The 15923-nt window shown below is 36.9% G+C and overlaps 1 protein-coding gene across 1 annotated transcript; it reads right to left on the reverse strand.

The window, feature by feature from the left end:
* Positions 1 to 93: 93 nt before the first annotated feature.
* On the reverse strand, positions 94 to 15517 carry vipr2 (vasoactive intestinal peptide receptor 2). The gene is made up of 13 exons (XM_057824545.1): positions 15379 to 15517; positions 13934 to 14033; positions 11485 to 11592; positions 11327 to 11424; positions 7310 to 7407; positions 4673 to 4814; positions 4455 to 4605; positions 4270 to 4330; positions 4134 to 4203; positions 2749 to 2840; positions 2538 to 2676; positions 877 to 918; positions 94 to 752 (listed from the first exon to the last, which is right to left on the reverse strand). The coding sequence occupies exons 1-13, from the start codon at positions 15421 to 15423 to the stop codon at positions 576 to 578; spliced, it is 1323 nt and encodes a 440-aa protein (XP_057680528.1). The 5' UTR covers positions 15424 to 15517; the 3' UTR covers positions 94 to 575.
* Positions 15518 to 15923: the final 406 nt, after the last annotated feature.

Consider the following 15923-nt stretch of genomic DNA (forward strand, 5'->3'; position numbering starts at 1 on the left):
GACGTCCAATCTGTTTGAAGTGGGAGGGAGGGCAGCGAATGATTCGATGATTGAAACGGTGATTCAAACGGATTGGATGTCTGTGATGTAAAATTAGGTAAATAAAGGTTTCCGGTATGAAAAAAAAACCCATAATAACTGTATTTATTGATAGAATAACAATCAATTCACCGTCCTACAAAACAGTGTTTTATTTTTGTGCAGTAATATTAGTTAATACAGTACATATATTTTTTCTTAGCCTTCTATTTTAGTTGTAAATCTATCATTGACCACCAGATGGGGATACATCCTTTCATGTAAATTCTACTAATGAAAAAACGCTCAGCTTAGTTTTTGCAGAATTTTTTTCCACTTTTTTCCCTTTCAGTTTTGCTTTGTAAGTTTTTCACGTTTTTGTTTATTTTCCTCTGAGTTTTGATGACTTGTAAATATTGTTTTTAAAGTGCAATAAATGCTATAAAAACACGCAAAGAGTGTATTTAATAATTCCACATATGTGTGTTTAAATTGAAATATAATAATAAAAAGAATGGAGAGTTCTTAGAGTGGAGGAACCTTTAAGGGTCGAGATGTCACAGCATAAAGGTCTCCGTCTGCAAGATGGACGCTGCTCGGGAGTTCCTGGGGAACGGGGCAGAGTGCTCGGCGCCGTTGCAGGCCGGCGAGACGACGCCCGGGCGGCACTCGCGACCGCTCACATAACCCTTGAGGGATAAGCTCTTCCACACCCTTCGGAACTCGCACTGGACCTGAAATTGAAACCCAAAAATGTTCACTGACTTCATTCGCTGCAAGCCTCTGGATTGGACATCTATTGTGGTCAATGGCCGTGAACGAGGTAAAAATTTGGTAGAAAAAAGAGAGGACCCTTACCTCGCAATTGAGGAAACAGTACAGCACCGCCACGATAAGACCCTAAAATACATACAAAAGAATTATTTATATGTTTCCATTTTTGTCTATTTCGGTTTTTGCATTTTTGTTTTCAATATATTGTTGAATGTGTCATTAAATCTGAATTTCATTCATGAATTATTGCGATATTTCAGTATTTGTATGGATATTTTTTTATCTGATTTTTCCATTTAAATATTTCACTGGTGCCTTTTTGATTAATTTTATTCACGTTTTAACTTATTTGGGTTTAAATAATGTATTTTTAAATTGGTTTGTTTCTGTTCTGACACATTTATTTTTATGTTTTTGGATTGATTTATTTCAATTAGGGCTGTCAAAATAATCGCGTTAACGGGCGGTAATTAATTTTTTAAATTAATCACGTTAAAATATTTGACACATTTAACGCACATGCCCCGCTCAAACAGATTAAAATGACAGCACAGTGTAATGTCCACTTGTTACTTGTGTTTTTTGGTGTTTTGTCGCCCTCTGCTAGCGCTTGCGTCCGACTGATTTCGTGGGTTTCAGCACCATGAGTGAGCATTGTGTAATTATTGACATAAACAATGGCGAGCTACTAGTTTATTTTTTGATCGAAAATTTTACAAATTTTATTAAAATGAAAACATTGAGAGGGGTTTTAATATAAAATTTCTATAACTTGTACTAACATTTATCTTTTAAGAACTACAAGTCTTTCTATCCGTGAATCCCTTTAACAGAAAGAATGTTAATAATGTTAATGCCATCTTGTGGATTTATTTTTATAATAAACAAATACAGTACTCATGTACAGTATGTTGAATGTTTATGTCCGTCTTGTGTCTTATCTTTCCATTCCAAAAATAATTCACAGAAAAATATGGCATATTTTAGAAATGGTTTGAATTGTGAGTAATTACGATTAATTAATTTTTAAGCTGTGATTAACTCGATTAAAAATTATAATCGTTTGACAGCCCTACTTTGTACATTAATTACAGTGGCTGCTGCTGGCTGAAAAAAAAGTCAAATATCCCTTCTCTTTGGAGGTGCGGAAGAGGCGATATGTTGTTGACATGTATCTGTCGGGGCTGTGTGAGTGTGCGTCTGTGTCTGTTTGCTCAGTGGTCAAGTCATCAGTCAATCAAACGTCTATAGCCTACATCACTTTTTTTTATACATTGTCACACCCCTATTTTTAATGTGAATTTTTCTTTGAAGTTGTCCAATTTTAATGTGCAACTTGTCACATAGTTTATTTTTTGATCGAAAATTTTACAAATTTTATTAAAATGAAAACATTGAGAGGGGTTTTAATATAAAATTTCTATAACTTGTACTAACATTTATCTTTTAAGAACTACAAGTCTTTCTATCCATGGATCACTTTAACAGAATGTTAATGTTCATGCCATCTTATTGATTTATTGTTATAATAAACAAATACAGTACTTATGTATGTATGTATGTATGTTGAATGTATATATCCGTCTTGTGTCTTATCTTTCCATTCCAACAATAATTTACAGAAAAATATGGCATATTTTATTGATGGTTTGAATTGTGATTAATTACGATTAATTAATTTTTAGGCTGAAACGCGATTAAAAATTTGAATCGTCTGACAGCCCTAATTTCAATATTTGAGAGACCTGGAAGGAGCCGAGTCCGAGCTCAAAGAAGATCTTGACCCGCCGCGTGACTGTGTCGCTGGGCTCCATCAGGTGGGCGAAGACCACGTAGTTGATCCCAAACAAAGGAATGAGCAGGAGGGTGGACTTGGCGAGACGCCTGCAAAACACAACAGAAATGACAAAGAGCGACAAGGATGTGAAATGAGTGTCGGTCGGATGATGGGCTTACTTGTACTGCGATTGCTCGTTGCCACCTACGTCGGTGCAGCGCAACTTCTGCACCAGAATGCGGATGATGCTAATGAACAGGATGAAGTTCACCTGACGTGCAAAACACACACATGTTCATTTCATTCACTCTTTACCGTGGAAAAAATTAAATCAATAAACTGTATACATAATAAAATATTTTAAAACTTCTCTTGGATATTTAGACATTCATTTATTGCTTAAATTTTTTTCCTTTTTTTTGTCTATTTAAGTTATCTATTTTAACATTCATTTACTTATTTTTGTCCCTATGACTTTCTTATTCATCTAGTTTGATTGTTGCTATTATCAACTTTTTTTTTGTCTATATAAGTTATTTATTTTAACATTAATTTACTTATTTTTGTCCCTTTGACTTTCTTATTCATCTAGTTTGATTGCTATTGCTATTATCAACTTTTAATCTAAGCTTTATTCCAATATTTGTTTATATATAATTTATTAAGATGACGGTGATGACGACTTCATGCAGTGCAAAGGAAAAGGAGTGCCAAAATGAAATAAATAAAAAAATAAATTGAAAATATGTACATAAATAAATTTGAAAATCAAATAAATGTTAATATAATTACAAAAATAAATGTATAAAAATATATATATATTAATAAAATAATTTTTTTTTTAAATAAAAAAAAATATATAAATATATAAAATGGAACACTGAAATAAATAAAAAGTAGTTGTCCGATATTATCAGGCAGCCAATAATATCGACCGATAAAAGCATTTTAAAATGATATCGGATAAAATCGACATCGGTTTTTCATTATCGGTTTTAGGCCAGTACGCATGTTGCCTTAAAAGTGAATGTAGAAGCCTTCTGCCTTTGGACAAGGGCTGGTCACAGCTTAGCACAGCAGTTATGCTTCTTGACCATTAGACGTGTCCAATTTAAGATCCTTGGGATTTATTATGTGAGCAGACCATTTGCATTCAAGGTGCAAAACTTTAATGAACATTAAATGATTGAAAAATAATGAATTGTAAACTCATTAGTAAATATAATGGTGCGATTTTGGCACTTTTTCCATAACATCCATTGAAGTTGTTCTCTTATTTTTGACAGAATGTTTATTTGAAAAACCTTGAGGTTGTTATATTTATCATTATTAAAGCATCTAGTAGGGCATCACAATACCATTAGCCATAATATGTTAAGTACACGACCGCATATATCGGTACCGGATTCTTGGAGTTGGACAATATCGGGTTAACGGTTAAAGAGTCATTATTGGACAACACTTAAAAATGCTGAAATAATAACATTTAATCATCCATACATTTAACTGGTCCTACATACATTATAGTTTTTAGCGCCCCGCTTGTTGTAGTTAGCATACTTACAACAACACAGGCCAAAATGGGCCAGTCCAACACTCTGCTAGGGATGGGATTATCATTCCTCTCCCAGCACCTGAAATTCACAAAACAACTCGTACTCCTCTTTCCAGGAACTTTTGAACATTCTGCACGGCCTCACCAAGTGTCGTCCAGGTGAATCCGACACAAGATCCACGCTAGCGTGAAGACGCCCGGGATTCCTGCGGGGCACAAAGAGAGCAAAGTGTTTACACTGAAGCTCTGCCAGCTGCCGTACGGGAATACGTTTGATGGATGGCATGTTTAGACGGCCAAGCACAAACACTCAGCGCTTCTGAATCCTACCCCAGCCGATGAGGAGGTAGACGGAAAGCCTGGCGCATCGTCCGTGGACGACCAGCAGCAGCGTGTGAAGGTAGAGCGCCTCCACCAACAGCCAGAAGAAGTTGGCCATGATGGAGTAGTTGAGGAACACTAAGCTGCTCTTACAACCCACCTGAAACACAAAAACACATTCGCCGACGCCATTTTGTTGAGCGATTGGGCCGTGTCGACGACCTCACCAGAGACGGCTGAATGCTGCAGTCCAGCTCGTCCTCCTCTTCGGAGAAGAGCAGGAGATCTTTGGTGAGCACGGCCACGGCACGTAACATGAAGGACGCGAAGAGGTTTATGTGGATGTAGTTCCTCATGCAGTGAAGCCTCCTACACACATAGGAATGATTTATTTTATTTTGTTTTATTTTTGCAAGTACTTTGTGCTCTGCACTATGAAAAAAAACATGATATGCGCATATTTACGGTGGGGCAAATACGTATTTAGTCAACCACCAATTGTGCAAGTTCTCCTAGTTGAAAAGATTAGAGAGGCCTGTAATTGTCAACATGGGTAAACCTCAACCGTGAGAAACAGAATGTGGAAAAACAAAACAGAAAATCACATTGTTTGATTTTTAAAGAATTTATTTCCAAATTAGAGTGGAAAATAAGTATTTGGTCACCTACAAACAAGCAAAATTTCTGGCTGTCAAGGAGGTCTAACTTCTTCTAACGAGGTCTAACAAGGTCTAACGAGGCTCCACTCGTTACCTGTATTAATGGCACCTGTTTTAACTCATTATCGGTATAAAAGACACCTGTCCACAACCTCAGTCAGTCACAGTCCAAACTCCAGTATGGCCAAGACCAAAGAGCTATCGAAGGACACCAGAGACCAAATTGTAGACCTGCACCAGGCTGGGATGACCTAATCTGCAATAGGTAAAACGCTTGGTGTAAAGAAATCAACTGTGGGAGCAATTATTAGAAACTGGAAGACATACAAGACCACTGATAATCTCCATCGAGCCGGTGCTCCATGCAAGATCTCACCCCGTGGCGTCAAAATGATAACAAGAACGGTGAGCAAAAATCCCAGAACCACACGTGGGGACCTAGTGAATGACCTACAGAGAGCCGGGACCACAGTAACAAAGGTTACTATCAGTAACACAATGCCCCGCCAGGGACTCAAATCCTGCACTGCCAGACGTGTCCCCCTGATGAAGAAAGTACACGTCCGGGCCTGTCTGCGGTTCGCTAGAGAGCATTTGGATGACCCAGAAGAGGACTGGGAGAATGTGTTATGGTCAGATGAAACCAAGTTAGAACTTTTTGGTAGAAACACAGGTTCTCGTGTTTGGAGGAGAAAGAATACTGAATTGCATCCGAAGAACACCATACCCACTGTGAAGCATGGGGGTGGAAACATCAAGCTTTGGGGCTGATTTTCTGCAAAGGGACCAGGACGACTGGTTTGTGTAAAGGAAAGAATGAATGGGGCCATGTATCAAGAGATTTTGAGTGAAAATCTCCTTCCATCAGCAAGGGCATTGAAGATGAGACGTGGCTGGGTCTTTCAGCATGACAATGATCCCAAACACACAGCCAGGGCAACAAAGGAGTGGCTTCGTATGAAGCATTTCAAGGTCCTGGAGTGGCCTAACCAGTCTCCAGATCTCAACCCCATAGAAAATCTACGGAGGGAGTTGAAAGTCCGTGTTGCCCAACAACAGCCCCAAAACATCACTGCTCTAGAGGAGATCTGCATGGAGGAATGGGCCAAAATACCAGCAACAGTGTGTGAAAAGCTTATGAAGAGTTACAGAAAACGTTTGGCCTCCGTTATTGCCAACAAAGGGTACATAACAAAGTATTGAGATGAACTTTTGGTATTGACCAAATACTTATTTTCGACCATGATTTGCAAATAAATTCTTTAAAAATCAAACAATTTGATTTTCTGTTGTTTTTTTCACATTCTGTCTCTCATGGTTGAGGTTTACCCATGTTGACAATTACAGGCCTCTCTACTATTTTCACATTACTTGCACAATTAGTGGTTGACTAAATACTTATTTGCCCCACTTTATATCATGATACCGATGCACCAAGATATAATACGTTTTTATTCACATGGAGAACAATGTTTGACCGATATATCGGGGCGATATATAGACTTTTTTAAGAGATTGGTCATCCGCCGATATAATAGGATAATTGTTATGTTCACTGTATGAGTGATGATCAATATTATTTGAGTTTTTGCACTGCATAGTGGTCAGTTTTACAAAAGCAAGTAGCGGAAGAAAAATTTTACTTTGAATACCGTTTATAAATTTAAATCATGAGTGTTTCAATTAACTTTCATAATCAACTTACATTAAAAAAAAAAGTATATCAGCCTGAAATATTGGCTCACAAATTTGGCTAAATTTTATTTTCTATTGGTAAAATCCAAAATCAGTCAACCTCTAAAGTGACACAACAATTATGAAAGCTTTGCCCCCAATTCACTTCATTTTTTAATTGACATTACACTGACGTGCCAACACGGAAAAGAAAAGAGGTCATGCTGGGTAAGATAATTCGAACAGGGGGGTTTTGAGGGGACAGAAACTATAGCGCACTACAGTATCTTCTCCTTCTCGTATTCCCCCCTGCCCCCCTTAATCTCCGCGTATGCTACTATGGCAGATAGGAACCCAAACTGTGGCAAGTCAGTGCAAATTCGATGCCATCTGCTGACCAAAATGCGCATTACAGTAATGGGTCTATTTACGGCGATAGTGACAATAGACATTTTTATCTCATTTTAGCATTATAAATCATCATATCGTACACCACAACAAGGAATGAATGTAAACACTGGATTTGTGTACCTGAAGAGCGCGATGATGACGGTGCTGCTGAGAAGACTGATGAGAGACAAGCTGTGACCCAGCGTGGACAGAACCATCACTACTTTGTAGAACACCAGCTAAAAGCATACACAGAAAATTGCTTCATTACTCATAGGCTGCCACTGAGGGCGCTAGATGTCCAATCCATTTGAAGTGGGAGGGTGGCAGCGAATGAACAAAATGTTCATTCGCTGCCACCCTCCCACTTCAAATGGATTGGACATCTACTAGTGATAAACTCATTAGTGGGACATTGCATTTCAATGACACTGAAACACGATCCACCATGTACATGTTTTTACGAGCCACTTAGCTTTAGGATGTCCATTTTTGGAGACATTTTGTCTTTTTTTGGCATGTTTGTGTTTAACCACTTTACACACACAAAAACTTGTCAGGTCCGCCAAATGTTCCCCAGACAGAAAAGCCCAAAGTGTCCAATGGGAAATAAACACAAACTTCCCTGAGTTGAAGTCAAACGTCTGGACAAGATCACATGCCAGCCGCGAGAGCGCGCGGCACAATGTTTATCGGCGAAGACGACACAAGGTCCTCTTTCATGTCTTCATCCTCCTCACGTAAACACAAGACAGGAAGTCGGCGCTTTCCTTACAGATGTGTTGGAAAGGATCCAAAAAACTGGGATCCCCTCTACGGTTGTCACGAGACAAAAATTTTCAACTCGTTATTGATACTCAAAAAATACTCTGTACCATTTTTAATACTATGTAAATCATTTTTCTTTTAAATTAAACAATATTTGAAAGTTATTGAAGAAAATAAAAAAATAAAAATCCGTGTTCATTAGTTATGATTATTTTTGATTAAAAAAAAAAAAGTGTCCTCGAACTGCCCCAAAATGAATAGAAAGACATAAAATCAACTAGAGGTGACCCGCAAGTGCCCCAAACACAATAGAAAGTGACCTGAAATCAAAAGCTTTTGTTTCAACCCAGCCATAAAAAAAAGGTAAGTAATTATATTTATTATTCGAAATGTCTATCATTTTTAGCTCAGAATCATTAATTGATGTCAAATATTTAGTTTAAAAAAGTGACTTTAAAAATGATTCACTCAGATATTTTAATGTTTTAAACAAATTACGTCACGATGAGAAAAATAGTGTCTTAAATAGGTCACGGATATGTACCTCATAACTATTGCTTAATTGTAGTTTTTCTTTGTTATTGTCACATTTTATGTCACGTTTCCGATATTTTAGATCAGGTATGTCCAAAGTGCGGCCCGGGGGCCAAATGCGGCCCGTGGTCGAATTTCACCCGGCCCCCAGCCTCTGTCATAAGATCAATAACGTCCGGCCCGCACACAGTCTTAATAAATTGGTCAGCAGTACTGCTACCAGCATATGAAGTAGCTTACACATTAAATGCTGCTCCTCATTTACCCACTAAAAGGCAGCAGCTCTATAAGCAACATTACCCCGTGTGACCCTTGACTTCCAATTTTCTAAAATGGAGACGATCAACAACAAAAAGAAGTTGACTGCGACGGCCGATGCTTCAAGGATAGGTGGAAATTGGACTATTTCTTCACTAAAATATGCAAAAAGTGTGTCTGCCTCATTTGCAAAGAGACAGTCACTGTTTTTAAAGAGTTCAGTGTGGGGCGATATTATCAAACAAGACACGCTGACATGTACGACAAGATTACAGGGAAGATACGCAGCAAGAAATTGAAGCACATAGACGCTAGTTTAATTTCACAGCAGCAGTATTTCGCAAGATCCCGAGAGTCGAAAGATAACGCCACAAAGGCTAGTTGAGAGATCTAATCTAATCTAATATAATGAAAAAAATACTAAAGCAAATGTGACACACAGAATTGCTTGCTAAAATTTGCTTAAATATATTGTTCTACGTAAAGGACGTCAGCCAAGGTCGCCCCCCCACATTTTTACCGCACCAAATCTGGCCCCCTTTGCAAAAAGTTTGGACCCCCCTGTTTTAGATGATAAATAATCGATCCAAACAAAGAAAACGGGGGAAAAAAAAAAACGTTTAAAAGGATAAATATTTGAAAAAGACAATCTTGACCAATCCTTGATGTCTGCGATTTCTGCATTGCGACCCTTGTTATATTACCGTGTTTCACCCATAAAATCCCCCAGAAGTCCGGCTGTGGCCATTCACAGCTGTGTTTTAACACTCGGTGAGACATGCTACACGGAGTTTTTGGATCAAAATAAAGTACCGTAAGTACGCAATAATATCTTGTTATGCTCTCATTTCGAGTTAGTGTTTAGGCGTTTAATTTTTTTTTTTTTTAAATGCCCTTCTGTTCAAAGATTTTCTTCCTTAAGAAAATTGAGATTTTAAGCTTATCAATGATGTATCACACATGCATATAGGACAATTTTGAAATTTGGCCAAATCGGGGGTCTTACAGCAGAATTTCAAGTCACCTGAGTGTTTTCCGCTATACATAAATATATATGGCGTAAAACACAAACAAGGCTGAAAAAGCAGTTTCTGCTCTTGCACCCCTCTTTAAAATAAACTGCTGCATTTTAAGCCAAAAGAACTGTTGTGTTTGATAGAACAATATGTCTATATGTTGCCATAGCAGATTCATGGCGCATTAAGCCCCCGAACTATGTTTAATTTGTAACTTTTTACCCTGGAAACCCATGTTCACAGACGTCGCGCAACCGCTTTTGTTTCAACCCAGCCATAAAAAGAAGGAAAGTACTTATATTTATTATTCGAAATGTCCGTTATTTTTAGCTTAGAATCATTAATTGATGTCTAATATTTAGTTTAAAAGAAAAAAAAAACGACTTTAAAAATCTATTCACGCGCATATTTTAAACATTTAAACAAATTGCGTCATAATGAAAAAAATGGTGTCTGTAAAAAAAGTCACGGATATGTACCTCATAACTATCGCTTAATTTTATTTATTTTTTGTTACTGTCGCATTTACCCCGTTATTTGCGACGATGAATAATCGATCCAAACAAAGAAAAATTGAAAAGAAAAAACAACTTTTAAATGGGTAAATATATGAAAAAGAAAATCTCGACCACTCCTTGATGTCTGCAATTTCTGTATCGCGACCCTTGTTATGTTACCCATGTTTCACCCATAAAATCCCCCAAAAATCCAGCTGTGTCTTGACGCTCAGTGATGCATGCTACATGGAGTTTTTGGATCGAAACAAGGTAAGTACGCGATAATATCTTGTTAAAGTCATGGCGTCTTTAATTCTGCTCTCACCTCCAGATAGGGTTTCACGGTTAAAAAAAAAAAAAAATTAAATGCCCTCCTGTTCAAAATTTTTCTTCCCCCAGAAAATAGAGATTTTAAGCTTTCCAATGACGTATCACTCGTGCATATCAGACAATTTTGAAATTTGGCCAAATTGGGCGTCTCAGAGCAGAACTTCCGCAATATGTTTAGGCAATAAAATTGACTGTACTGTAAACAGAAACTTAACAAGCTAAAAAAAAAACAAAAAAACCCAAAACATAATTTAGCTTAATAGTGGATTCCAACCAACATTGAGGTGCAAACCCCCACCTACTGGACAAGAGTGTGCAGCACCCATCTGAAAGCGAGCTGCTCTTACTGTTGGTTTTTATTGGTCAATATCTTGTTCACCTGTTTAATCTTACCTGTACTTGTGTTGGTGCCTCTGGTGCTCAATTACAGTATAGTTTCACAGGGCTTATATCGATTGCGCCAGAGGTATGAAAACAAAGCTATCAATTCATAAGGAGAAAAAAAACAAACAAAACTAAGTTAAGTAATGTGTAACGCAGGCGACAATTTGAAAAGCAATGGAGTAAAAAGTACAGATCCGTGCTGTAAAATGTAGTGAAGTAAAAGCAAAAAGTACCACTTCATACTTGTACCCAAGTAAAGTACAGATACTCAAAAAATGTACTCAAGTACAGTAACGAAGTACTTTTACTTGGTTACATTCCACCACTGGTATGAAATATCGTATATGGATACTTTTGATAAGCCTACTCGCCTCATTGGGTTGGCCGGTGTCGTTGGATGAGCAGGCGGAGGCGATGACAGGGTAGACGTCCGACCAACCTTCCTGGGTGCACTTCCTGCTTAAATTACCTAGCACACAAAACGTTTAGCAAGATTTCTGGAAATTAGCATGACGTGCTAACAGCTCACCTTTCTTTCCAAACAGATGCAAAAGGGGGGCGGGGCAAGGTTGGGTGACCACCTCACCCACCGCCGCGTTTCGCCAACACGAAGCGTTGTCCCACTCACCGACACATCCTGAAAAAGATTTTAAATCATTGCGTAATATTGATTTTGAATTATTTTTTTTGGAGTATGTGTTATGGTAGTTAGCAGAAGTAACATGAGCTGTAACCTCCCAGGGTCCTATTCTTTATTGGGTGCCATTTGTGTCCCTACTATAAATGAAGCTGTATTTATACTAAAGTTGGACAAATACTCATTCAACGTATTTTTTAAATGTATTATCATATCATGAATTCCAGGGTACAGGCTCCTAAATTATATTTCTCAAAAATTCAATTGACTTCTGGTTGAAGGTTGTTATGGAATTTTGCTAGGTCTGCAATAAGTTTCATTCCAATTCAGTCTATAAAAAAATCCAAAATAATTGATGACTTTATTGTCCTGGATAACTAATATTTAATCATGTGTTGTTTTCAATTTAAATATAATGTTTCATTTAAAAAAAAAAAAAAAAAGATTTGTTCATCCCCAGTGTCAATGTCCACTCTGCTAAGTTGCGTTAGTGTCCCTTTAAGAAAATTCCCCATTTATTAATGACATAACTCTTCTGGGATAACATCACATTAGTGGCGGGAACTTCCACTTTGGTCAGCAATTTTATTTTTTTTTACCTCCTTTAAAAAGTATATTTTGCGGTTTTATAGAGTATGTTCAGTGTTGTTGATCTATATGTCAAAGAAATTGATTGAATCATTTCAAGTGGTTTATATGTAAAATTATAGATTTCTCAACAAGTATCAAAAGTCCTTTTAGCTATTATGCTATCAAAGCTAGGCCATTGACTTCATAATGGTATTGACAGGTCAGATCGGTCATGCACTACGCCTCGCATTCAAGTAGGGGGCCGCCCACATCAAGAGGAGCTATTCACAAACACAAGCACGCAGCGATCTAATGCCCGATTTCTGTTGAAAAAGTACGAAAGCTGTACCGCATAGAAACAGGAAGGATTGTCTCAGGAGTGATTCATTTGAATCATACCATACATTTTGAAATGTTGGGGGGAAAAAAATCAATGGGAGAAATTAGCCACTATTACATTGGCATCAAAGTTCGCAATATTTACATAAAGTAAATGCTAACTGCACGTTTTTTTTTTTGCTTTCAACCAAGAATTGAGACTGTTTTACATCCATATCTATAAAGAATTCGGGGATTTAAGCATTTAATCACAAGAATTTTCACAGGAAAAGCTCTGTTTACATAAGGCGGCCGCTAGCTACATTCACTAACAGACTAGCATTGTACTTCGATTCCTAAAATAAATGCTAAATGCACAGTTTTTTTGCTTTTAACCAAGAATCGAGGCTGTTTTACATCCATATCAATAAATAATTCGGGGATTTAAGTATTTATTCACAAGAATTTTTAATGGAAAAGCTCTGTTTACTTAAGGTGACCGCCAGCTACATTCGCTAACGGACTAGCATTGTACTTTGACATATTTACGTAAAATAAATGCTAACTGCACGTTTTTTTTTTTTTTTTTTTTTGGTTTTAACCAAGAATCGAGTCTGTTTTACGTCCACATCTATAAGGAACTCAGGGATTTAAGCGTTCACAAGAAATTTCACCGGAAAAGCTCTGTTTACATATGGCGGCCGCTAGCAAGATTCACTAACTGACAAGCATTGTACTTAGACATATTTTCGTAAAATAAATCCTAACTGTACGTTTTTTTTGTTTGTTTTGCTTTTAACCAAGAATCGAGATTGATTACATCCATATCTATAAAGATTTCGGGGATTTAAACATTTCTTCACAAGAATTTTCACCGGAAAAGCTCTGTACGTTTTTTTTGTTTGTTTTGCTTTTAACCAAGAATCGAGATTGATTACATCCATATCTATAAAGATTTCGGGGATTTAAGCATTTAATCAAAATAATTTTCACCGGAAAAGCTCTGTTTACATAAGGGGGCCGCTAGCTACATTCACTAACAGACTAGCATTGTACTTCTACATATTTATGTAAAATAAATGCTAACTGCATGTTTTTTTGCTTCTAACCAAGAATCGAGACTGTTTTACGTGCATGTCTATAAATAATTCAGGGATTCAAGCATTTATTCACAAGAATTTTCAACGAAAAAAAGCACTTTGTCTGTGATTCCACTTGGTCGGCTATGACGGCCACGCAAACAATGCAGGCCCCCTATTTATTGGCCCCGCGCCCCGTGTCCTGTCAATAGATTATGAAGTCTATGGCTAGGCTGAGGGCTATCTTTAGTACAAAATGTCCCTTTTGTTGGTTTCCACTCTGTGTTATATCCAAATGGCACTCTATTAAAGAAAAGTTCAAATATTTTGGACTTCTATTGCTGTCACTGGCAATGAATAAGCATGCATTTCACCTGCAGGGGGTACTGCAAGCTTCTCCAAACCATCTCGACACTCCAGGCTGGCTTTTTTCATCTCCCATGTGAAGTGGCAGAGTGGAAATTTGCCAGACGCCTGCCAATATTTGGGGAGAAGTCAAAAGTTCAGTTTGATAAATGCGGAAACCGTACTATTGTGGAGTAAAGTTCAAGTCTGTGATAAAAAAAAAAAAAAAAAAAAAAAAGTTTCACAATGTAGTAGACCAAGATTAAGGGAAAAAAAAGGTCACTCATGCATTTTTCGTTTTTAACTTTGGTGTAACAACACACCAGTTTACAGAGCAATGACAACATCCTTTATAATGTGTCCCTCTTAAAAGAAAATTGTAAAAACACAGCTGCACTGATTAAAAAAAAAAAAAAAAAAAAGAGGCCTTCCTCTTTTCCCATCATTTATGTACACGCAAAATATGAACAACACTTGAACTGATAAAGTACGTCTGTCAAATGAACTTTACTGATAGCAACTGCGTGTGTGTTTAGGAGAGGGTCAGAAAAAGGATATTTACATTAACGCTTACAAGCATTTGAGAGCTGTCAGTGTGTTTACCACACACATAAACACACGTGCGTCTACAAAAACAACTTGGTGTAAAAGAACAATGAATATAAATTGTTGTTTTCATTGGGTACGACACATTTTGTGGACTTATGTGTGCTTTTGCTCCAAAAAGATAACACAGAGAAGATAACAAAGATGAAATATTAACTACTAGATGCTAGCTTAACTTCACATGGGATTTAACTTGTTAGCTGCCATTAACAATGACAGCCGTCCAATCTATTTGGAGCGACAATGTAAAATACATGTAAAAACATGTAAAATAACGTTTCTTTTTTTAAATATTAAAAATTGACGAGTTTCACATTAAAAAGCGAGAAGTTTCGTGTTAAAGAGCGATAAAATTGGATGGTAAAACTTTCATGTTAACAGAGTGAAACTTCATGAAGTTTCACGTTATATAGTGGAAACCTTTACATTTAAACAGATTGAAAAGCGGGTAAAAACAACTTTCATGCTAAAACACGAGTTTCATATTAAATAGCGACAACATTCATATAAAAACTTTCGTAACAACTTTCATGCTAAAACACATGGTAAAAACGTGACAAATGTTTTATATTAAAAAGCAAAAAAAAAAAAAAAAAAACCTTAATAAACTGAAATTGCAGAAATTTTCATGTTAATTCACTGACTGCCAATACAAGTCCAATCCATGTGGACTGGGTGGGTTGACAGCGATCATTAGATCGTTGCCAGACACTGAAACATGATCATTTGGTCGGGTAATCCCGATTATCAATCGATTAATTGCAATTAGGACTAAAAAGCATCCGGTTTTCTACAAAATCAACTCAATCATGATCACATAAAAATTATTGCAATAATAAAAGTCCATGAAATAACAGGCTTCACTAACCTCATGCACGAGTAAAATGAGCATAATGATGAACTTCATGGTCATCTCGTCCAGCTCCTTCTTCTTCTTTTAAATCCAGTCATGTGCTTCCATAAAAAAACAGTTAAACGTTGATTTCATGAATAAATAAATAGTTTTCCAAGCATTTTCGGTGCAGAGGAGCACAGAAGTGAAAGCACACGAGAAGAGGGAAAGTCATAAACGACAGGGATGTTAGTCGACACACGCCCAGGTGTCGCGTGTATTTGAACACAGCGTTCTCTGGTGGACAAAAATGTAACTTGAAGATGTATGAATGATCATAAAAAGAGTAGAAAAATAATTCAAAGAACCATTAAAAAAAAAAAAAGAATTTAAGATGCCGGCTAAAACATTCTACATGTTTGTCCTTTATACCTTTTAATTGCGTACATTTCAGACTCTGTAAACGTATTGAAGATGAATATAAAGTTGATTATTGCGAATATTCTTGCATCAAGCCTGTGTTTGTGTTACAATTCTCAAGATATGGCGTGTTATACATGTAGGTTAACAAAAACAAATAG

Source organism: Corythoichthys intestinalis, chromosome 20 (assembly GCF_030265065.1).
Source record: "Corythoichthys intestinalis isolate RoL2023-P3 chromosome 20, ASM3026506v1, whole genome shotgun sequence".
NCBI classification, from domain to species: domain Eukaryota; kingdom Metazoa; phylum Chordata; class Actinopteri; order Syngnathiformes; family Syngnathidae; genus Corythoichthys; species Corythoichthys intestinalis.